Source organism: Scleropages formosus, chromosome 7 (assembly GCF_900964775.1).
Source record: "Scleropages formosus chromosome 7, fSclFor1.1, whole genome shotgun sequence".
NCBI classification, from domain to species: Eukaryota; Metazoa; Chordata; class Actinopteri; order Osteoglossiformes; family Osteoglossidae; genus Scleropages; species Scleropages formosus.
This window is the reverse complement of record NC_041812.1, coordinates 26961120-26984550: the sequence shown is the minus strand read 5'-3', so window position 1 is coordinate 26984550 and position 23431 is coordinate 26961120. Positions and strand designations below refer to the sequence as shown.

Here is a 23431-nt window from a genome sequence, read left to right as displayed (position 1 = left end):
CAGGCTAGACAATGGCACCCTGACTGCCATTAGGTATCGGGATGAAATCCTTGGACCCATTGTCAGACCCTACGCTGGTGCAGCGGGTCCTGAGTTCCTCCTGGTGCACGACAATGCCTGGCCTCATTTGGCGAGAGTATGCAGGCAGTTCCTGGAGGATGAAGGAATTGATACCATTGAATGGCCCCCACGCTCGCCTGACCTAAATCCAATAGAACACCTCTGGGACATTATGTTTCGGTCCATCTGACACCGCCAGGTTGTACCTCAGACTGTCCAGGAGCTCAGTGATGCCCTGGTCCAGATCTGGAAGGGAATACCCCAGGACACCATCCGTCGTCTCATTAGGAGCATGCCCCGACGTTGTCAGGCATGATACAAGCCCGTGGGGGCCATACAAACTAGTGAGTACCATTTTGAGTTGCTGCAATGAAATTTCAGCAAAATGGACTAGCCTGCCGCATCATTTTTTCACTTTGATTTTCGGGATGTCCTTGAATTCAGCCCTCTGTAGGTTGATCATTTTCATTTCCATCAAACGATGTGGCATCCTTTCGTTCCTAACACATTACCCAGTCCATATCAGTATAGATATCCAGCATGATTTTTTTCCCCACTGTGATCTGATGTGTTTTCAAAGTGTTCCTTTAATATTTTTTGAGCAGTGTATAAGTGTATGAGAACTTATTTGTGATTGTGTTGACTTTTTCTCTGGAAACCAAAGCAAAATCATCAGCAGTGAGAGAAAATGAAGAAGGAAGCAGCGGAGGGCAGAGTAGGGATGAGAAGGTGCAAAGAGTCTGTGTGGTTTCTTTATTGCAGGCTGTATTTTGTTGTGGAAGAACATGGTTTTACCTGAAGAGAAAGCAGAGTGAAAGGATGCTGAAAGATCGTTATAGATATCTAGGTCCTTGCGAATCTTGAATTTTTGCCATTGTTGCTCTGCAGCCCAGAGTTTGGTCCTGTTAGCATGTAGTATATTAGTCAGCCATGAGGTGGAACTGGGGCATGCTGGTCTGGAGGTTAAGGGACAGAGAGAGTCTGGAAAGGAAGATAGGGCAGAGAGGAAAACATTAGTAGCACTGTCTGTTGACAGATTTGAGAATTGTGCAATAGAAGGGAATGAGGATAGTGTGGCAGAGGCAAGCCAAGAGGGCGAGAAAAAATTTAGGTTGCAACGGAAGGTCACAATGGGTGCAGAAAAAGGAAAGGGATAAGTAGTGATGCAGGACTGAAAGGAGATGAAGAACTGATCATAGACATGCAGTGGAGTAGCAGAGAGGACAGGACAGCCACAGTTACAGGAGAAGACAAGGTCAAGGCAATTGCTCGCATTATGATTCGGAGAGGATTGGGGCAGAAAGAGGTCAAAGGACTGAAAGAGTGAAAGAAGGCCGCTTGCATGAATGTCCTCGACATGTAGGTTGAAGTTACCCAGGAGAACCAATGGGTAGTTGTCCCCTGGGTGAGAGCTCAACAAGATATCAAGGTTATCTAGGAAGCTGCTGGGAGGGCCAGGAGGGTGATAGAGAACAACCACAACGAGTGTGATCAGGGCAGTGACAGAGACAACATTCAATTCAAAGGAGGACAGGTCATGCACGTGGAGAGAAACAACAGAATATTCCCACTGGGGAGAGATGAGCAGACCTAGGCCACCACCTCTGCCAGAGACACGAGGGGTGAGGGAGAATGGGTAGTTTGTGGAGAGGGCTGCAGGTGAGGCTGTGTTATCCGGGGTAATCCAGGTTTCACTTGAGGCCAGAGGTCCTGTGGGAGGTGTAGGTAGGGATAAAGTCAACCTTCCTCACAACAGACTGGCAGTTCCAGAGTCCCATGGACAGGCTGAAACAGGATGGAGGGCTTGATAGATGAATATAAACCAGGTTACTGTATCAGCGGGAGCGTCTGGGTGTCTGATGATGGGGATGACCCACAGTTTGGTTGCTGTAGACAACTTTGATGTTCAACACGTTCGATGCATGATCCTTCACGGAATGCGATGTTGATGGTAGAGCTCACGTAGTGGCAGAGACCTCCCTCGGTGGACTCCCATAGGTAGACTGTCTTGTCTTTGCACCGGAAGTCTTCGCACCTTGAGGCTGCTGCTACGTGTCACCCGCTTTTTTTGAAAAAGGCTAATTCACAACAGCTGACAGGCCAGATTGAAATTACTCCGAGATTGTAATCAAAACAAAAAGGGCAGCATGACTAATAGAAGCGCCTGAGTGACACCCAGTCTGCAGTACGGAACACAGTTCAGGTTTCAGTGCACTCTGACAAACCACAAATTAAATAAGATAAATACATATGATCAAAAACTGCACAAACGCAAAACAGATACTTTTGTCTATGAGAACAACTACCCGATTAAAATGCGCATCTGGACATAGTGGTAGCAAAACAAATAAACTCACAGGAATCATGATGAAGTGTAGTGGCAATCCTCCAAAGCGAATATATTACACAGTAATAGGGTATTGTAGACAGTTTTAATGGTGTTTCAATTTAATAAGAGATAAGAAAAGTGTGGTCCCTGAGCCTAGTTTTCCAGTTTTGCGGAGCACATCCCTCTGTTTCTAGGATAAGCTATGGAGAACAAAAGCTCTGGATATCAGGAATTTATGAAAATAGTATATATAAAGTCTTATTGAGCATTTTTAATTCATCTTGCATTATAGCTTTCTCTGAGTGTTTTTAGAGAGTCGAAACAATGAAATTCAGGTACATCTAAGTTTTGATAGACAGACATAATTGTTAGATTTACAACAGAATTGAGGAAATTTCCAGTCCTACTTGTAATTATAACTTGAGGACCCAGTATGTTAATTTCATGTATTTACTTCTTCTTTATTTTTTCTAGTTTACTCTTACAGAATTCAGGTCACAGCATATCACAGTGATGCCTTAAAAGTTGTAGTCTGTGCAACGGGCAGCTGAGATGTGAAGAATTACAATCTTCCATATCAATGCGACCCTCACAGCCATCGCACCCAGACTTCTAGAGGTGTCGGTAATATTTTGCCATGAAACTACACCATCAGTCAAGTCTACACCATGCATCATATCTGGTTGGTGCCGGGGTTTTTTGTTTTGTTTTTAGATCTGCCTCTTCTCAACTCCCAGATGAAGGCAAAACTCGCCACCAATAACATGGGCCCTGAAACCAGGCCTTAGCGGTGGGAACCTTGTTTCTGGTTGTGTGGATTCTGCAGATATGGCATTATAGTAACAGGCTGACCAGTACCAAACTGTACCATTGGAGATCCCCTCCATCATTGTCAAAAACAGGCAAGTTACTATGGACCCTCAAGGACATATGACATATGCATTCTCTGCCCCTTGGACTTAACATTCCTGTGTCAGCTGCACAAAGGCTTTCTCAATCTGGTTACTCATGGGTTGAGTCACACCAGCATACCTTACACAACAGTGGCAAATGTTGAGGTTGTTTGAGCAGGAAAAAGGCCGTTTTCCAAAAATTCAATGATAAAAAGGTCACACCATGGGGTTCAGTGGTGGAAATTCCACTATGATACAAGGCAGTGTCTGTTACAGAGCACATTTCATCACTGTCGTCTATGCATGTTCATGCAAGGGATGGTTCTTCCATTAAGACGAGTTTGTACAAATTTAGGCGACCACATCCAAGGAAAATAACCTGAACCTTTTTAATGGCAAACTTACCATACCCTCTGCCTTTGTTCACAGTATGCATTTCTGTTGATGCAACAGATCTGTTGACAGCAGACTTAAATAGGACACCATATTTTTCAAGCAAAACAATCAAAACAAAATAGAAGGAAGACAAAACCTTAAAAAGATTTCCCTGCTGGTCTGTAACAGTTCCTGGGATGTTACTAGGCTGCATGTGTAGGGGTTGTTGTAGCTTGGAGCTGACGTTCTCTCCAATAGACCCATGTGGTCGGTAAGTGGACTTTTTTCAGATGCTTTGAACAATGTGGGCATTCATTGCTGGCTCCTTATGAGAGAGTTCCTGTTTTTCTTAACATACACATGGATACATATCAAAGCATTATTTTTTCTAGAAGAAAATGTAGTTTCCTGGACAGCCGGTGGGCAGCATGAGGACCTACAGCTGCTCTGCTACACCCACTCACAATGTTCAACACACCCAGTGTTCAAAGTGCTGCCTTTGAGTCCAACTTAACCTCCTGTAAGGAAATAACTTATTACGGTTTGAATGTTTGTTGGTGAGTCAACTCATATGGCTAAATGAGATTTTCTGGATTTTTTTTCCTTCTTTATATCATCAAAAAGATTTCAATGTCCACCATCTGGAAGCTTGTCAAAATACAATACCTAAAGGTGATTGATCAAAGAGCAGAGACTGGAAAATGCATGGAATTTATATCTGGTGAACTCTTTACTTTTGTGCAGATTTTGGAACGAAATGGGTTGTCTATCTGGCAAGACTGTGGTGTTCATATGGAACATGTGCACCTTCTTTTCCGACATTCTGTTCACGACAGGTCCCGAAGGCAGGAGGAGTATACTGGGAAGTTTCTACTGAACCTCAAGAGTCCTTAATCTCCTCTTGATGCTGTTCCTGTCAACACCCTCTTTCAGCAACTTGCACAATGCCAGTCCTGTTCCCCAAACACTGTGAGAGTCTCTAACTGTCAGCAGGTACGACACCTCATTTCGTGATGCATTACATCAAGTCCTGCCCGATGGTATGCAAGATACCAGTAGGAGATGCTCTTGGAAATTGTGTTGTAATGAGAACTTTTGGGAATGCAGTGCCAGAAGAAAATCTCACAAGACAGTTCCTTGCAGGTGTAACATGTTCTTTTGGCTGTTTGATTTTAGTCCACCTGACCCTGCAATGTTTCCAGCTGAGCAATTGTACTGTGAACTTTTTTTACAAGGTGAGAAGGCAAGTAAAAAACATGTCCTGCTCAGCGAAGTTGAGAAAGTTCTAATGCAGCAGTGTTTTTAAGAGGTAAGGTAAAATGAGACCAATTCCAGGAGATTGCCTCCATAAAGGAGTTCTTGTCTCTGTTCCAGCAATGGCCCTAGTGTTGACGCTCTGGGAAAAAGGAGGATAATTATTTCCAACCTGTAATCACCTCCCTCTGTGACTGGAAAGTGCCTAGCGTTTTAACATCAAGGGCTGGTTGCCCCTTAATGCAACAATAGTCTCTCCATGCCATAAAGGATTGGCTAAGCATTCTTGGCTAGCCTTTGGTAATGGCAGGGGACATACTCAGTGAAGTGTTAACTGACTTTTTTCTACAAAAGCATATGCAAAGGGATGGACAAAGATGTCTTTTCTTCTGAAATAATTGCCAAAGCTCAACCTCAGAACTTTTTGCATCTTTCTTTTTGCATTATGCGTTTGATTCTATACACAAAATGTATTGTTTAATACTGAACTATCTAATACTTGGCTGTCCTAACCTGGACTTAAATTGTCCAGTAGATCAAGCACTGAAACTGATATTTCATTAGCAGCTGCAGTGTTCTTTTCAGTATACTTTACTGAGTAGTCCAAAGGATTCTGTCTGATATTAAACAATTATTTTTAATACATTTTCTGACATTTTATGGAATTTTTATCTCACAAAATCTAAAATTAATGTTGTTGAAGTAGGAATAACAGTTGGTGGGATTTGTTTCATTTTTGGTACTCTACGTGCTGTGGGGGGAACTCATTGCAGGTGCAGGAGATGAGATCGGTATCAGGATTATGTCATCATTCATTGTTGGCTAGGCTGAAGGCAGTGGAGCTGTGATTTGTGCTCTTAGACAACTCCACGTCCTTCTACATTAGCGAACAGGAACTGCAAGAGGAAGGAACCGCACAGTAAGACCAAGACCTGTTATTTATGGTCATCAGAAAAGGTAATGGACTTCAGTCTCAGACAGATCCAGCAGGAAAGACCTGCTCTTTGTCAGTGCTGCCCTTTTCACAGATCAGGGGGAAATATCAAGAGTGGATACATTGAAAAGAGAGATTAAAATGCAAAGCTATCAACAATGCACTTAATTTTGTCTTATTATTATCTTAGTTTAATTCAATAGCAGTAATATATGCTTTTTTTTCCCAGGTCTTTTTACTCATTTCTCATTTTGCTCTTTGAATTAAGCCCTGATTTTGTCATTTGGCCTGGCTACATCTAACGCATTTAAGAATTTGTAAGTATTCTGCTCTAAAAGTGAAGTAATGGGAGTGCAGTGGCGCAATGGGTTGGACCTAGTCCTGCTCTCCAGGGGTCTGGGGTTTGAGTCCTGCTTGAGGTGCCTTGCGACAGACTGGCGTCCCATCCTGGGTGTGTCCCCTCCCCCTCCGGCCTTACGCCCTGTGTTGCCGGGTAGGCTCCGGTTTCCCGTGACTCCGTATGGGACGAGCGGTTCAGAAAATGTGTGTGTGCTGTAAAAGTGAAATAATATGGAGTTGAAACATTTTAGTCAATGATTTCATTAAAGAAATTAGTGAGTGTGAATTAGTTTTTAAAACACCTGGATGAGTTTTTTACGCTGACCAATATTGCTTCAGAAAAACCTAATAAAAAATGTTCTGCCCATTATTATGCATCTTGTATCAAAATAGATTTCATTCACATTTACACAGCTAGATGTTTTATTGGAGCAATAAAGGTAATGAATTCTCATGGGATGGTTCCGCAAAATTCCACCAGGAACTCTAAGAACTTTTATGGTGCAGATCCTTAACCATGGTACCACTTTCTACATTGCTCAAGGGTGTATGGGTTTGTCTCTACAGTATGGCCTCCCATTTTGGCCATTGGTGTAGCACCTGAGGCCTCAATGAAGTTGTAGGATTGCAATATATTTCATGTCTCTGATGGGATGTTACTGTGAAAGTTGCCCATTGTGCAGCGCTTCTCAACAGAACCCACTCCCCCCTGCCCTGCCCACTCATTCCTCTCCCCAGGGTCCGTGTTCTCAGCTTGACTCAGCTTGCTGTGCGCCTCTGCCATGGGGCACCTGGATATGATTTCAGGCAGAATAGAGAAAGCCTTTCAAAATATTTCCTTTATAACATAATGTTGGAAGCCAGGGATTTTGTTCCACAGCCTTTCTGACAGTCACATCCTAAGGGGGTGAGAAAGAGCCAAATTTGCACTGCCTGGGGTTGTTCTCCTGCATCGCACTGCACTGGATACATTTTCCTGGCGAATACTGATGAATGGGTGTGTGTATTCTGACAACAATCAAAGCTGCAGATGCAGACATTCATTGAATGGACGTGTTGTGTGACTTGTGAACATGTAGTGCGTGGCAGTTCCAACATTTGCTTATTTTTCTTGGGTACACTCTTACGCCATTGTCTTTCCCTCAAACCCTATTTCTTTAGGTAATTAAACAATTCCGGTGTAACTTGCCTGCTCTGCAGGAATGTCTAGTGAAAACTGATCGCATTTGTCCATTAACACCACTTATCCATTTGTTTGAGCGGTTGTTGTTCCAAAGAAGTACTGCAGTCATAATGGATCGGACACACAGTTGGACAAACAGTCCACTTCTCAGGAATGTTGCCAGATCTTTGGTTTCTCTCATATTTTGGCTGCTTCTGGCTTTGGAATTGGCCATGGATACTCCCAAGAGACTGATACTGAGGAAAGATCCGATATTATCAGATATTAGTTCTTACCTCAATCTATTCCAAGGTAGCACTGCAGTCATACGTTCCTCTCTTCCACATGTCTTGAATGCGGAGCATTTAGCTGGCTGTGTAATATCTGAAAAAAAAAAACCCTCCACATTTTCAAAGAAACCTCCATTTCAGAAAATTGTTTGTCCCCCGTGGCGAAGATCAGCACAGAAATATGTATTTAATAAATCCGTGGGTTGAAATAGTTTTTTTTTCCAGTGTTTCAATGTTTTTTAATGTTATTGTAAACACCTGGGCTACAGAGAAGAAATCTGTGTTTGTTCAGGCCCTTACAGTACTTCACATGACCCGAAAGACATTGGGTAGTGCCAAGAATGGAGAAGAAGGAGTGGGGCTGGAGGTTAGTTGTGGGAAGAGTAATTTTGACACTTAATCATAACTAGACTGCAAAACAGGCAGTGGTGGGGGTTGGGGGGGAGAGGAAACTTAGTACTGCACTTCGTTCTGTCACTATACATATTGCATTGAGCCTGACATTAGTAATGTAGGGATTGAGGAATGGCGGGGCTGCAAAACCACCCTTACTGTTCCAATGGGGTTGCGACAATTCCTTCTTCTCAACATGTGTCCATGAAGCAGCCTTGCATTCAGGCCACCCAACCACCCTGATAGTACCCCTTTCTATCCCTGAGCCTGGCACAGTCACAACCACTTCAGTACCAAGATAAATGTGAAGGTTTGATGGCCTATTTTGTCTCCATGTTTGATATTTTCCAAAAGTTCTTTTTTACCTTAATTATTGAATCACGTGAAATTCATGTGAAACTGATTGACCTTTCAGACACAAGAAATAAAACAGTAGACCCCAGATGGTCGCATGGCACTTCGATGGCTAAATCGGGTCTATTACTACATTTCTGCTTACTGCGTCATTGCTTGTTCAAGATACGAGGGATACTGGGAAAGGCAGAGCAGTGCGAGTTTGAATTCCTTTGCAGATGGCAATGTTGACTCTGGAACGTCCACAGAGGCTCGGCTCTTGCAGTTCAGGAAACTACACTAGCACTAGGGCCATGTGGCCGCAGTCTGGGAGGAGAAGAACGAAAGAAAGAAAGAAAGAAAAACTTTGAGACTATTTGCTGCCTGTTGTAAGCCACTGGTGCAGTACATGAAGCCCGCAGCTCAGCTGAACGACCGGTTGCACACAGAGGTCGGAGGGACATGCTCTGGACCCAGGAAGACTGGAAGAATCATCACAGGCAGGGATCACCCATCAAAAATTTGGTTTTCCAACACAAGGGCATGGACTAGTATCAATCCTCTCCACCTCTAAGGGAAAGGGCTGCACATGGGCAGAACCCTACAGAAGATCCTCATCCTTGGCCCTGCTCATCAGGTGCACCTTGCCAGCTGAAGGGATTTTACACACAAGACAGCTTTGCTCTGGAACAAGTACCGTCAGCTGTCCTAACACACTTATTGTTGTTTGTTGCTGGCTGAGATGGTACTTTGTGCAGCCATGACTCCTACAACTGCACTGGTGTTGGTATGGATACTGCTAGTTGGCCAGGTGGAGGCCCAGGGGACTGACGGTGCTGGGCAGCCCTGGAGGCAGATGATCCAGTGGGAGAACAACGGGAGGCTGTACAGCCTGCTCAACAGTGGTGCTGAGTATGTCCCCGCCAGGGCCCAGGAACAAGAGAACGGTCACCGTGTGCTCTTGGCTGATCAGCCACCCAGCTCATCCCGCAGGCCCCATGGAGGCAATGTGCGTCGGCAAGCTCCCCCGAGGAGCCGGTCCGAGACGCTGCGAGGTCAGACCCGGCACCCCTATGGATTTGGACAGGTGCCAGACAACTGGCAGCAGGGGACAGCAGGCGCTAGTGATGCTGGCAGTCGTCTACAGCCGTCCTCCAGTGCCCGTTTCAGAGCCTCTATGGGTTCTTCGTCATCATCATCGTCATCATCATCATCCACATTCTCATCATCATCAGCTTTCCCTCAGCCTCCTTTCAGTGGGCCAAACTACCCACAGTACCCCTTTCCTGCAGCCTTTGACCCCAGTGTTGAGGATACAGCAGGCCGGGGGTTCGAGCCACCCTTCCAGAGAGGGACTTTCTATCAAGCTGGCACAGGAGGACAGTATGGGGGGGGTGGCTACTCGGACAGGGTATACGGCGGTGCAGGTCTGGCACCACTCTCGCCACGCTCTCAACCAGACTATGGTGAGGACAGTTACCGTTACTACCAGCCCTTCGTGGGAACCCAGGCAGAGCCTCCTTTCTCTGACAGGCTGGATCGCAGATACATGCACAGCCTGTACAACGAAGAGCCTGCAGCCCCTGACCCAGCATCCCCGGAGGTGGACAGTATGCCCTTGCGCAGCCCCCAGTACGAACAGTTCCCCCCCTTTGGCAGAGTGCAGCCCCAGCCACCCTTCGTCCAGCCTGTACCTGCAGGCAGGAACCCCCTCTCCCCCAACACCGCAGATAACCCCAGCACCGGTGTGGTGAGTGGGTACCGGCCACAGCAGAGAGGTAACAAGATCTGCACACACTCCTGCTCTCACACACCACACTTGTGCTATTTTCCTGTCGCTACACTTTCCAGAGCCTAAGAACGAGCTGCATGGTTCTTTGCCGTGCCTTCCTGGTGTTTTCTCCTAGATGTCTCATAGATCTGACGTGATGCTTTCTCACTTTGTCTGTTAATCCTTTCAGTATTTCAGAGAAGCACTGGATAAAGCTGCTCATCATTAGCCAGTCCAGTGACTGCTCTCATAAAACCGAGTAGCTGGTTTCCACCGTTCTGTCATAGTCTTGGGCATGTTGGACATAGCCAGGCTGGAATGAGACATCCAGTTTACAGAACACCACAAAGGGTCCTCTTCGTTGGAACAGCAGGCCCAAACTTCAAGTAGAGGCCAGGCAAAACAGACAGATTTGTGTTTGTTCATGGCAGATACGCAGTGAATCCTGATACCTACAAACCCTCCACTCAATGATACGCAATCTCTTTTTTTGTTCTTTGCTCTATCGTCATTTAAACTCCATATGGCTGTGAGATACGTTAATCGCAGCAACACTATACAGTGTTGGTTAATCTGCTTCCTAGGCATGTTGGTTGAACCCTAAAGGATGTCCAGTTGATCTTGTCCTTTTCATGACCCAGCTACAGGAGCCCTGGGACTGCTGCTCTGGTAACAGCAGTCACCCAACGCTCATGTAGAGGTCAAAAGGTACAGCACACTGTGGTTTACACAAAGCTTATGTTTTGATAAACCTTTCAGTCACTGCGAGAAGTGTGTCCTTTATGGCGCCTTCAGTGTGGGAGCCTTTACTCTTTGGCTCACTTTCCTATAAATGTTTTTGATATAAGAACATGGCTTGGGGTGGGGTGGGGCAGAGGGGAGAGCATTTGCGGAGAGTGTGGTAGTGGAAAGTTCTGGCAAAATGTGAGGTGCAGTTCTTCAGAAAGCCTGGGAAAAAAAAAAAAATCTTGTTTAAACCCAGGGGTGTGGGGGAAGGGAGCGAAAAAAATTTCTGAGCAATACATTTGGCTATCCAGCCAGAAGAACAGACGTGTTTCATAATGGGAAACACATTTTCTATGGGTCTGTAGTAATGGTTTGTGATCACCACGACCATGGTTTAATGGTCAGAGCCGTTCATCAGGCAGTTCCTGCGTGAGCGCTTCCTGCTTTATCAGATGGCCAGGTTTTCAGGATGAAAAAACAGCCCATGTTTACATCAGGGGCTCAAACCATAAAGAGGTGATGCAATGGCTCACTTTTCCCGTATTCCTGGGGCAGAAGGCTGCGCTGTTTCCAGAAAGGGGCGCCTCTTTCCTTTGCACTTCAACTCACACACAGCCTTCCTCTGTGTTTCTCAGGTTCCCGGGGGATTTCATACATCTGGACACAGATCACTGTGAACGTCACCCCTTCTGCTTCTAAGTCTATTTGTTTTCGGTGTTAGGGCACAATACTGTATTCTGCCAGTGAGTGTGACTGAGCATGGTGAATTACCTAACCCCCACAGGAACCTGTAAGGAGAACGAACAAGAGCAGGGTCTAGAAGGGTGTTTCATGAAGGGGGTGGGAGATGTTGGATAGGGAAGCCTTGTGTTTGGCTTTCCTCAGGCAATGGTATTTAAATTATTTATCTAGTTTTAGTAGTTTTATTTTTTATTATCACCCATTATGAAAAGAGCAGAACTTGTTGCTTATTATTTTGCCCAAACAGCATTTTACCTCATCCTATCCCAACCAGGCTGTCTGGGACCCTCCCGGAGCCGGCAGACATCCCAGATGTAGCCTGAAAAAGTCTACAAAAGAGAACATTAAGGAGAGCTTCAGTGAATCCGCACTGATATGTGTAATATTCCAGATAATATTTTATATCTCAGAAAGTGTTGAAAGAGGTTTTCAGTTATGTCACCTAAGCGACCCTCGGCTCAAATGTTGGACCCGAACCACAAAAAGGAAAAATTTGTTTACGAATCGTTTTAAGTTAAAAAAAAAAAAAAAAAAAAAAAGTTCCCGCTAACAGCTACGCGTTCTGTGTCCTCTGTTTTTGATATACAGTACCTTACAGGCTGCAATTTTTTTAATAACACATGGCATTGGTACAGCTATAAGATTATTGAAGCAGCTATTAGACTGATGTGTCACTCATTAGACACATGAAGCTGTTAATTTCCTCTGAGTGAACAAAATTAGAACTAATTTCTTACTAGGTGGATACTGATTGAAACATAATCATTGCGCGTTAACGCACTGTAATTCACACTGCGCTCTAGAGCTCAGCTGTAAAATGTTAACATCAGAAGCAGCATTAAAATATCATTTTGCAGGCTGCAGGTTAGTGTTAAAAATCGTTTTACAGACTGCAAGCTGCTGCAATCTCTTGCATGATAAACCCAGACATGCGAACAAAATGCGTTTTAATTGGAAAACTGTGAGTAAATGACCTCACAGGCATGCTTCATATATGGAACCCATGGGCGCTGGACTTGTGTACGTCAATAAAATCCTTTTTTCTTTTTCATTTGGCTTCTTTACACAACATAATATTTGTGGGTGCCTTTCACCTTCGTTACGTATACTTTTGTGAGGAAGTGTGGTAAAGGGAGGTATTGCAGATATTATCAATGACAGATCAGTGAAATACACATATACACACACATTTTCTGAACCGCTTGTCCCATTCGGGGTCGCGGGGAGCCGGAGCCTAACCTGGCAACACAGGGCGTAAGGCTGGAGGTGGAGGGGACACACCCAGGACGGGACGCCAGTCTGTCGCAAGGCACCCCAAGCGGGACTCGAACCCTAGACCCACCGGAGAGCAGGACCCGGTCCAACCCCCTGCACCACTGCGCCCCCCATTCAGTGAAGTAATTGTTCATAAAAATGGTTTTTTTATTAGGTACCCATCTATCGATTGCCTCCCCCAGTTTATATTTATGTTACTTATTTAATTTGGCACAATTTTGACAGCAAAGCGACATACAATGATTATTAACTTTAATTTAGCTGACACTTTTATTCGTAGTGACTTACAGTGGTACTTACACTGCTCTAAACCTAATCATTCACCCACATACAAGGTGCAGTCAGTAAGTTTTCAGACTGGCCGTCATGTGATGCTGCTGTGGTTGCAAGCTATGAACACATGCTTGTTACATGTAATGCTATAACAGCTCTGCTTTAACTACAGCAGCTCCCCACAGTGACCAGTCTTAGAACTGATCTACTGTACTGCATACATGGCGGAGCAGTGAAACACACACTCAGTCACACACACACACGCATTACAGGCGTTCTTAGAGTTTGCCTGAATCACATGTCTTTGGACTGGTTGAGGAAACCAGAGCACTCAGAAGAAACCCTTGTAAAATCCACACAGACTGAGTTGGATTCAAGCCCACATCTAAATGCACAGCCCAGGTGCTGCAAGGCACCCGTGCTACCTCCTGAGCCACTGTTCATATGCCCACGCCCTCTGAGCACAATACTCATCTCAGGATCCAGTAACTGAGTGGTCTGATGATGACAATCTGGAATCCGGTGTAATTACTGAGCGCTGATTACACCAAATCGCCCCTGCCGAGCCCGACAGCTGAGTCACTTGAGTGCCAAACTTCAGCTGCGAACAACGTACTCCTGTTACTCGGAAAAGACACCTCAATTGTGTCAGGGATGGAAACAAAATAAATTGACTGGAAGCTCATCTTTGTTCAAATTTGCCCAAACTTGGACAAGTTTCTTGGCGGGAGCCCAGCTGAGCAGAGTCCGCAATGGTTTGATCGCAGCGGTGAGGTCCTGGTGCGGTAAATCAGCTGATCTTCAGGAGTCACCGGATTTCATCCACGTGTCCAGAGTCCTTGCGCAGAAGCTGCTTATCCACTTCAGGCTGTGGCTGGTGGACGTCAGACACTCTGGGGTGCACATCACTCAGCCTATGCATGTGGCTAGCTTTCAGAACAATCACACACACACACACACACACACACAGAGGGACAACAGTGATATTAACGCCAATGTGAAATCCTAGGGTTGCCCGACCTGGTCCCGGACCCAAACTACGTGCAAGCCTCTACATACGTCCAGAGAGCCCACCTGTACTCCCTCCGCTGTGCTGCAGAGGAGAACTGTTTGGCCAGGTACGAGTGCCCATCGTCCCGCAGACAAAAAGCAAGTAGGCACATTTTAATTTGCACATAAATGTATTTATTCTTGCATAGATTTGTAATTTGTTCATCGACGTACTGGTCAGTTTTGTGTATTTTGTCATTTCTTTTATTCACTTTATATATTTCCTTTCCAATTTAGTTTTTCTCTTTCAGTTTGTTTTAATTGTTCACTGATTGTTTGTCTCCCTTTTCTGCTCGTTCTCGTATCTGCCCGTCCCACAGTCTTTCTATAACAACACAGTTCCAACAGTTTACTGTATTTTAACCGGCGTACTCACATTTCAGTTTTGTTTGTATTGTTCCCTCAGCTGGGTTTCCAAACTCTTGTGTACCATCCAGCTGAACTTCTCACTGCCGTCCAGCTAATTGACATATCGCTCTGTCGCCATGCAGTGCTCGAGCTCTGCAGTGCAGATAATGTAATTCATTGGGTCTCAAACATCAAATTGAATTGGCTTATACTTCTTCTTGCTTTCCTAAATCTTGGATAGGTTGAAAATCCATTTTCTCGCTGTAGTCAAAGTTTTTTTTCTCCAGAGAGTCCATCGGAGGTAAGCAGGGAGAAGTCCAACCGGTAAACCGAACATGCTTAAGAACGACCGAAATGGCATTCTGGTCACCTTGGGTGAAACTGCTAGGTGTGTCACTCTCTGAGAGGTGTCCAAGATCTGTGATTTCTCCTCTTCTTTGTGGTTAAGGGATCAATTATTGACTGTCACCTCCTGCAGTTCTCCGCACTACTTCTCCATCTACATGTAAGAGGATTTTGGAATTTGCAGGCAGCTGCTCTCTTGGCTCTAAGAACCATTTTAAAAATCATGGGGAAACGGCTCTTCAGAGGCTCCACCCCACACATCCCGCCAGTACTGTATCTCAATGATCACAGACACATGGCTTCATGTCACTTGTTATTCCCTGCGGTCGTCCACCAAGTCCCCAGGACAACCTATACTGCATTCCAGCCACCAGGTGGCAGCGTGGATCCCATAGTTCCCAAATTCGATTAGTCCTGGCAAGGGTCTTCTGCAATCCCTTGCAGCTATGTTTACAAGCAGGTGTGAGGACACTTTCCAAAGCATTATACGGGCATTCATAGTAAGACATCTTGTTTTCCCTTTGCCAGTAATCTATAGCTCCTTGTCCACCTGGGCTGGCAGCAGCCAAAAGTATCAGACATGAATATTGAATTTCTAGAATGCTCTGGACTACTTACTGAAGTTTCTCAGCAACTTCAAGTATTTGAAAGGTGTAAAAATCCGAAGTAACTCCCAGCTCCTTCCAGCGTAAGACTGACAGACTCTGCAAGTGAGGGCTCCTCATCCACGTCACTCTTCAAAGAGAGTTCCTCGTGACTTGGGCCATCTGTCCCTACAGCTCCGCCTATGGCTCCGGTGTGACCGACTATGACACCCGGGTCCTGCTGCGCTTCCCTCAGCGGGTGAAGAACCAGGGAACAGCTGACTTCATGCCCAACCGACCCCGACACACATGGGAGTGGCACAGCTGCCACCAGTAAGTCCAGGCTGGAAGGGGAAGGGCATTTCTGCACACAACCAACACAGTATGGGTGTCTGACTGTATTTACAGTATAATAAATCACTTTACAGGTGTTTAATGGTTCAGGATTTTTGTTACACGACAGAAATTAAGCAACCTTAGTGACTCACAATCATATGTGACCTTTTGGGTGCAGGGCGTGTCTTATAAATTGCTGGACCGCGTCCTCCGGAGACCCGAGTTCCTGCTCTGCTGGCTGTCTTCAGCGTTACTCATGCTTATTCACGCCAAATGACATCATCGGGTCCACGTTTTTCCGTTCTGCAGTCTGTGCAGGCCATCGAGCCAACAGGCCATGTAACGGCAGCAAAATTTCACCCCCACGTGAACCATTCGGGAGGGTGACATCATGGTGGCACTCGTCACAGCTCCGCAAGTGCCACAGTGCTTACTTGTCCACGTGTGTTGACAGGCTCGCACGTTTGGCTTTGGGTTTGCGGACTCGGTGATGTACTCAAGTGACTTTCGATCGGTCTTTGGTTTTCAAAAGTATGCGGTGCCCTTTGACCCAAGGAGTTGGAGAGCACAGCTGCCATTGACACAAGTGTTTTCCAGGATTTCGGTTGCCGTGGCAGCAGTCTGATGTGTACGTTTCAACCCTGCATCAAATACTTCTGCCTTTACTACAGCCCACATTAAACCTGGGAGCTTGTCTTAAAGACAGGCTAAAGCGTTCTTTCCATTTTGCGAGCATTTTGCAATGGTTGACTAGGTCTAGTTTGTTCGTCCTGTACCGCACTGTACCGTATTACCGTATTAAGAACTGTGCAAGTGAATGATTGAGCCAGTTGGACTGATCTTCTGCCTGCACACAGAATCTTACAAGGTCAGTAAGGAAAGCATTCTTAGTTTGAATTAAATGCATTTGTTGTCATTTTTCCATGTCATTTCACAATTCTGAAACTGCCAGCCACTAACTAGATCATTTTAAATTAGTTAATTGAGAGCAGTAGTGTTTAATGTACTGCAGCATGCAGGTAAATTCATTAAAGTAAATCTACACTGAAGTTAAAAGAGTCCCATAAATCAGGCGACCCAATAATAACAACAAAATTATGTTCTCTCGAGACTTTACCTAAGACAGTGCTTTGTGCTCGTTCTCCCCCGCTGTGATGGCGCCCCTCCCTGACCCCCACCCTGCAGACACTACCACAGCATGGATGAGTTCAGCCATTACGACCTTCTGGAGGTCAGCACGGGCCGCAAGGTGGCCGAGGGCCACAAGGCCAGTTTCTGCCTGGAAGACACCACGTGTGACTTTGGCCACCTGAAGCGCTATGCCTGCACGGCGCACACTCAGGTACACCACCCCCCTACCCGTTACCACGCCCAGAATCACATCCATTACCGTGGATTTGGAGTGTCTCCTTGAACTTCTCAGTGCTACATCGTTCATAACCTGGAGTGAGCGGTCAGCCAGCTAGTGGTAATGGTTAGAGCTGCCATCTTAGGACTCAAAGGACTTTGAAGGGTTTCACTCCCATCTCTTACTGTATGACCCTTGAATACCTCTGGGGAAAACTACCCAGCTGTGTAAACGGTACCAAACTTTAAGCTGTTGTGAAGAACAACTTCGGCCAAATGAAGATGCTCGTATATGCGTGAAATGTTTAAGTGCTCCAGGTTTTGAATGAGGTGAGGAGAGGCGAGTAAATGTTTCTTCTTAAACAGCCACGCACCCGCTCCTTTTCTCTTCTCAGGGCCTGAGTCCAGGTTGCTATGATACCTACAATGCTGACATTGACTGCCAGTGGATTGACATCACAGACATCCAGCCTGGGAAGTACATCCTTAAGGTGACCGCAGTAAACCGTCTTTCTTTTTTGTGCTTCTCACTATCACTTATGCAAGATTTGAGGGTACGGTGGTTAAACGACACGTCACGGGGGTTTGTGACGAGGCAACTTTAAGGAAGGCGCCCTCCCCTGAACTGCTTCGATAGCTTGCCTTTCTGTACAGAACAGCAATGCGGTTATATATGGTCACTTTAAATTTACATTATATTTACATGTATTCATTTAGCAGACACTTTTCTCCAAAGCGATGTACATCTCATAGAAAATACTATGTGTTAATCACATTAACAAGAAGAGAGATATAAATGCAGACCCGTGTTTCTTAAGCACAGTTCCTTTCCAACATATGAACCAATGTACGTCGGACAAGGAGTTGCATGAAACTATCAGAATATTCACAATTCCTGATCACCTTCCTAGTAATAAGTTTTTTGTTTTTTTTTGTTTGTTTTTTTGAGATACATGGAAATATTTACATTACATTAAGGAGTAGCTGCGTAAAGGCTTATCTGGGCATGATCTTAAAGTTATAGTACATGAACTTTTACAGCTTACTTGAATTTAAGAGATGATGGGCGAAGTGAGGAGGAGGTGAGTTTTCAGGTCCTTTTTAAATGTGGACAGAGATTCAGCAGTTCTGAGTGAGAGGGGGAGGTCATTCCACCACAACGGAGCTAGAACTGAGAACCTTTGTGCATTACTTTTTGTGCACAGGACCACCAAGCGAGCAGAAGTAGACGAGCGAAGGGGTCTGGCTGGGGTGTAGCGGTTGATGCTTTTGTAGGCCTTTACCAGGGTCTTAAATTTGATCCGGGCAGAGGGCATTTTAGACCAACGGGATGCCAGGCAAATAAAAAAGATGTGGTAATTTAATGGTAGGCAGCTAAGTTCCGCCCTTGTGTGTGAGTGTAAGGAACAGCTGGTTCTCCCCACCATGTCTCAGCTTCATGTGAACCCGAAGTACAAAGTGCTGGAGTTGGATTTCACCAACAACGTGGTGCGATGTAACATTCACTACACGGGCCGCTTCGTCACCGCGACCAACTGCAAGCTGGCGCAGTGAGTATCCCACATCACTCCCGTGGTCTGCACCTGCTAAATGAGCCGCTTGATTTCCTTGCTTACAGAAGCTTAACGGTTAAAATTATACGTTGGTAATATCATACTGATTTATTTTCACCATATTTCAGGAAGAGTGTTATAACATCACTGATCTTCTAGTAAGGTGTATATAATGTCATGGTACATGGAACTGGAATAAACGTCAACACGTTCCATCCTTAATCTCGGTACAGTGTTGACTGCTGCATATTGTGACTTTGTAATTAACATAGCAGCAGCTTTATGTATATGAGTAGGTGTTTAAAACTAAGTCACTGACAACAATAATTGACTAGCTGCAAAATAATTATTCCACATATGACAACAAAGCATAAAGCTGTACAAACGTTAGAATTATGTTTAGTTACCAGCAAATGAATCTGCCTTTATTTCTTGTTTGCTGCAGTGCAGCAGGGAAATAGGAGTCCCAGATACACACACACACACACATTTTCAGAACCGCTCGTCCCTTATGGGGTCACGGGGAACCGGAGCCAACCCGGTAACACAGGGCGTAAGGCCGGAGGGGGAAGGGGACACACCCAGGACGGGACGCCAGTCCGTCACAAGGCACCCCAAGCGGGACTCGAACCCCAGACCCACCGGAGAGTAGGACTGCGGTCCAACCCACTGCGCCACCGCACCCCCCTCGAGTCCCAGATAGTGTGTTTAATTCACAATTGTAAAGATCAGGCTTCATGTTGTCTTTCTGTGTTTCTGTCCTCTCTTAAGATCTTGATTGGACTCGCAGCAGACCGCCCTGGTGAGTCTTTTATATCGTTGCTGGTCCCTTCTCGCGGACCTTTCGGAAGCCACGGTCCCAGCGGCACAGACATGACATCACGTGTATTTACTCACTGAAATGGAAAATAACCAGTATGTGGTCAACATTATTGTCTTCCCCTTAATTCTCACTATGTTTTTCAATTTTCTGTATGTGTCATGGGCAGCATTACGGTGCATGCACCGCTCTGACCTGTGCCTCTGGAGCCAGTCCGTTTGGTGCGTTGGATGGGCGCGAACACTTAACCAGCAAGGATGCGTCAAGGTTTGGCAGCAGTTCGACGCACGCTCGAGATGGCATTTCAGCAGGGCTCACCGGTTCTTTTGGAACAAGAGACCTCAGTGTTCACCAGTTAAAATGAACTATTACAATAAGCTCTTGTCATGTTTACATGTTTTGTCTTTGCATTCTTGATGGATACATTTGAGGGCCAACAAAATGGAGCTGAGAGGTATGAAGATGCTAAGCCCCTCATGGGCCATGTTTTCACAGTTGAGCCCCTGCTGTAAAAGGTACTCTGGCCTTCATCCTGGGTTCTCATTCAGCTAACACACCTGGAACAGACCTGAAACACACCTCAAACATACCTAAACACACTGCAGAGCTAACTTTGTCGGTACTGATGTGTGTGTACATAGAAGTCCTTCCAGACTTGAAAAATGTCCTTAAATTAACAGGATTTTAACTTTATTTCAGAATTTCCTTTTGCCACGAGCACTGAAGCCAACATTTTGGTCATCATCACCGTTGTAGGAATGTACATATTTTACCCACCGAGGCATGTACTTTTTTGATCCTTTGAGTTTTTTGTGTTCTTTATTCTCTTTTGATTGCTTTTTTAAACCAGAACAAGATCAGTCCAAGTTCAGTTTTGAAGATCTTTGGTACTGTGTCTGACCTTTCGCTGGTCTTGTGAAAAGGAGATTCATACTTGTCAGGTTTGATTGGTACTTCAGCATGTCCAGCAGCTTTAGCTGTAGCCCATAGCGTAGGGAGGGCAAGTGCTGCTGGAATTCATTCGAGACCATTTCGGCTGCAAGGCCTGAAGCTGCAAAGTGTCTTTACCTGCCTCTCAGTAAAGAGTTACTGTTTTCGGTGCACGGTTTAGGCCACAGATCCTTGTCGAGAATTATCATGAGTCACTCTGACCTCTCATAACCAATTTTTCTAAACACGTCCACACACTTGAGCATCTTTTGAACATGTTCTCCATGCATTGTGGGAGATAAACTGTAGTACAGACTTTTTTCTATTGCACACTGTTTACATATATATTCCATTTACCAATGGACAGCTTATTACTTTGTCTATGCAATGCTTAATCGAGATTTTCCGACATTCAGGGGACTCGCTAAGGTGTCGCTTTACCATGAGTTCAGGACCTTAGAGGTGAGGGATTCTTGATGTTTGTCAAGTCCCAGACAATCCTTGACATGATTTGTTTCAACATAACTTGTTAAAAATCTGTCACTGTGACGAATTTGCTTGAAATATGTTTGGTATTCCTTAAAGTAACAATAAAAAAAGTTATTGTATGAAGCATTAAGTGATATTTTTGCAGAAAACTGCAGAAATGTTGTGGCCTCAGAGAAGAATGCAAATGTGCGGTCCTGTTTTTTTGTTGTTGTTGTTGTTGCTTTTTTTCGGAAGGGATCTGCGAGAGGGTTTGGCTGGGAATGTTGACCTTCCTCTGGCTGAGCACGCTACAAAAGCAAACTTTACGTTGACTGGGCCTTTCTGTCCATCACAGATTGCAGGGTTCTTGGTGTTGCCAAGCAGCAAGCCCTCCTATGTTAATTGCTGTCATTATTCACACATATCTGCGGTAATGCCTGGCATGTTGCAGGCACATTAGCATGATAAATCTTTGCTCCTTTGGTGACTAATGACTAACACTCTGCATGCCGTGCAGATGAACTCTTATTGGGCTCAGGTTTGATGTGACGTTGAAATGTCTGGATTGTTACCGATGCGCTCTGGAGGAGACCCAGATTCTGAACAGCCTTACAGAGTAAGGCTTAAGTGCCGAAGTCCTCAGATACGTGGAGTTCCAGAATACAGCCACCATGGGAAATCGACCAAACAGGCATGGAGACTGTATTGCTGGAGCGTGCCATGGGGCTACAGGTAGGCAAACAAAACACGAGTCCTAAAAAAATATTGAGCGTACACATCAAGTGCACCGACTCCTCAACTTACAGACACAATTTTGGCTGGAAACCTCTTATTCTGTTTGTAACTTTCAAAAATCTTCCTTGCCATGACATTTACATGTATTAATTTTTTCATTTATTCACTGATATCTACTGGCTGGACACATAAATACAGACTGCTTTCACTCAGATATAAACAGAACTGTTAGAAAAAAGATAAGAAAAGAAAATGCAGCTCAATAAACTGCAGAACGGTCCTGTCCTCAAAAATGTGTACCTTGGGTATTTATAACTGAGAAGAAAAGAGTCTAAATGGAGTCCAGCTGCCAAGCACAACCTGCATAGCTGTCACACCGTCCCCTGCCTTTGGACTTTCCGGCCTGGCTGTGCTTCCCCAGTGTAATGGTTTGAATGAAGAGCGAATAAAGGTCAGTAACGGTCTGCAGGTGGAGCGACACAGGTGTCCATGCACAGGTGGCCGAGGCTTGGCCATACAAGTTGTGGAAATCCAGCTGGAGCTCGGTGGAACACGTTGACTCCGCACGCTGCTGCCGACATGCGTTAGTGGCACGGGAGACACGCCAGATAGCCACCCACTCACTCACACCACCCAGAGAGTTTCCGCTCCCACCCACCATCTGGGAAGCATCTGCCAGGCTTCGCATGGACACGTCCTGTTTGCAGGCACTCTCCCTCCCTCTTTGGAGCTGTAAGCAAACAGCCCAGCTCCCAAGAGTCTCTGAGCTCGGGTACGGGCCTATAAATTCTCATTAAGGGTCGTCATGTGCAGAATGCAAGAGCTGAAGGTGGGACATTCGTGGTTAGGGCTTCAGGAAGTTAGAACAAATGGCTGGGATTCTCCTGAAGCACAGTAATGCGTGCACTGTAATGAAGCTCTGTCACGCGATAGCACTAAAGCCCAGGGGTGCTGTGGATGAAGTCAGTGAAAAGACCATCAAATCCAGGGAGCTTTTATTGCTCTCTGGCAGGGAATGTCATCATATTTATCCACTTGTTGTCATTCCCACTCTCCTTCCATCCTCAATTACAAGGACAGCTGGCATCCTGTTAGGCATGCAATGTCCCTTTGAGGTGACACCATTGTCGTGGTGACAATTGGGCTTGATGTAAATCTACATGTATACAGTTGGGCTTATGTTACATTTAACACTCATTCATTTGGCTGAAGCTTTTCTCCAACCCCATTTACTTCAGCTACTTGCAGTGGTTTTTCCATTTATACAGCTGGGTAATTTTTACTGGCGCACTTCAGGGTAAGTACCTTGCTCAAGGGCATGCCAGCAGTAGGTGGAATTTAAACCTGCAACTTTAGGATCCAAAAACAGCATTTTAACCATTATTATACCTGCTGTTTCCTGGCTCATTTCAACCTCTGTCAAAGAGGTGCTTTTGAACCCAAAACCTGCGGTTGCAGTCAAGTTTCGATAACATTATGCGCCCTTCATCTGTGTTTAACTGTTTCGGTCACATCACAGTACCTTTTCGGGATCTGCACTGTCTGTGTGCTCTGGAAGAACACTACTGATTGTCGTCTTTGGTTGCAGACCAAACACATCTCCTGTTAGCCAGTGCAGTGCTTGATGTCTTATGTTGCAGAGTGTCATCCCTGCTGGTTGTCGAGGACGTTCACGTCCTGCTGTTAACAATGTTGTGCCTTCACCACACCAGAAAGCTCAAGGTGTCTGAGACATTGGACTTCACAGATGGCTTCCACTCAGGCGGC

The 23431-nt window shown here is 45.3% G+C and overlaps 1 protein-coding gene across 1 annotated transcript; it reads left to right on the top strand.

Moving 5' to 3' along the window:
• The first annotated feature begins 8610 nt into the window (after positions 1-8610).
• Positions 8611-21046, top strand: LOC108926177 (lysyl oxidase homolog 1-like). Its single transcript, XM_018738733.2, has 8 exons — positions 8611-10140; positions 14158-14266; positions 15671-15808; positions 16997-17153; positions 17554-17649; positions 18593-18708; positions 19483-19513; positions 19701-21046. Exons 1-7 carry the CDS (start codon positions 9105-9107, stop codon positions 19487-19489), a joined length of 1659 nt encoding a protein of 552 aa, XP_018594249.1. The 5' UTR covers positions 8611-9104; the 3' UTR covers positions 19490-19513; positions 19701-21046.
• Positions 21047-23431: the final 2385 nt, after the last annotated feature.

What these genes read in the sequence shown, in the direction of transcription:
- LOC108926177 (XM_018738733.2), top strand. Translation starts at nt 9,105, where the DNA reads ATGGTACTTTGTGCAGCCATGACTCCTACAACTGCACTGGTGTTGGTA. An exon ending in GTACCGGCCACAGCAGAGAG is followed by an intron (nt 10,141 to 14,157) that starts GTAACAAGATCT and finishes GTGAAATCCTAG; the next exon opens with GGTTGCCCGACCTGGTCCCG. An exon ending in GAGTGGCACAGCTGCCACCA is followed by an intron (nt 15,809 to 16,996) that starts GTAAGTCCAGGC and finishes CCCACCCTGCAG; the next exon opens with ACACTACCACAGCATGGATG.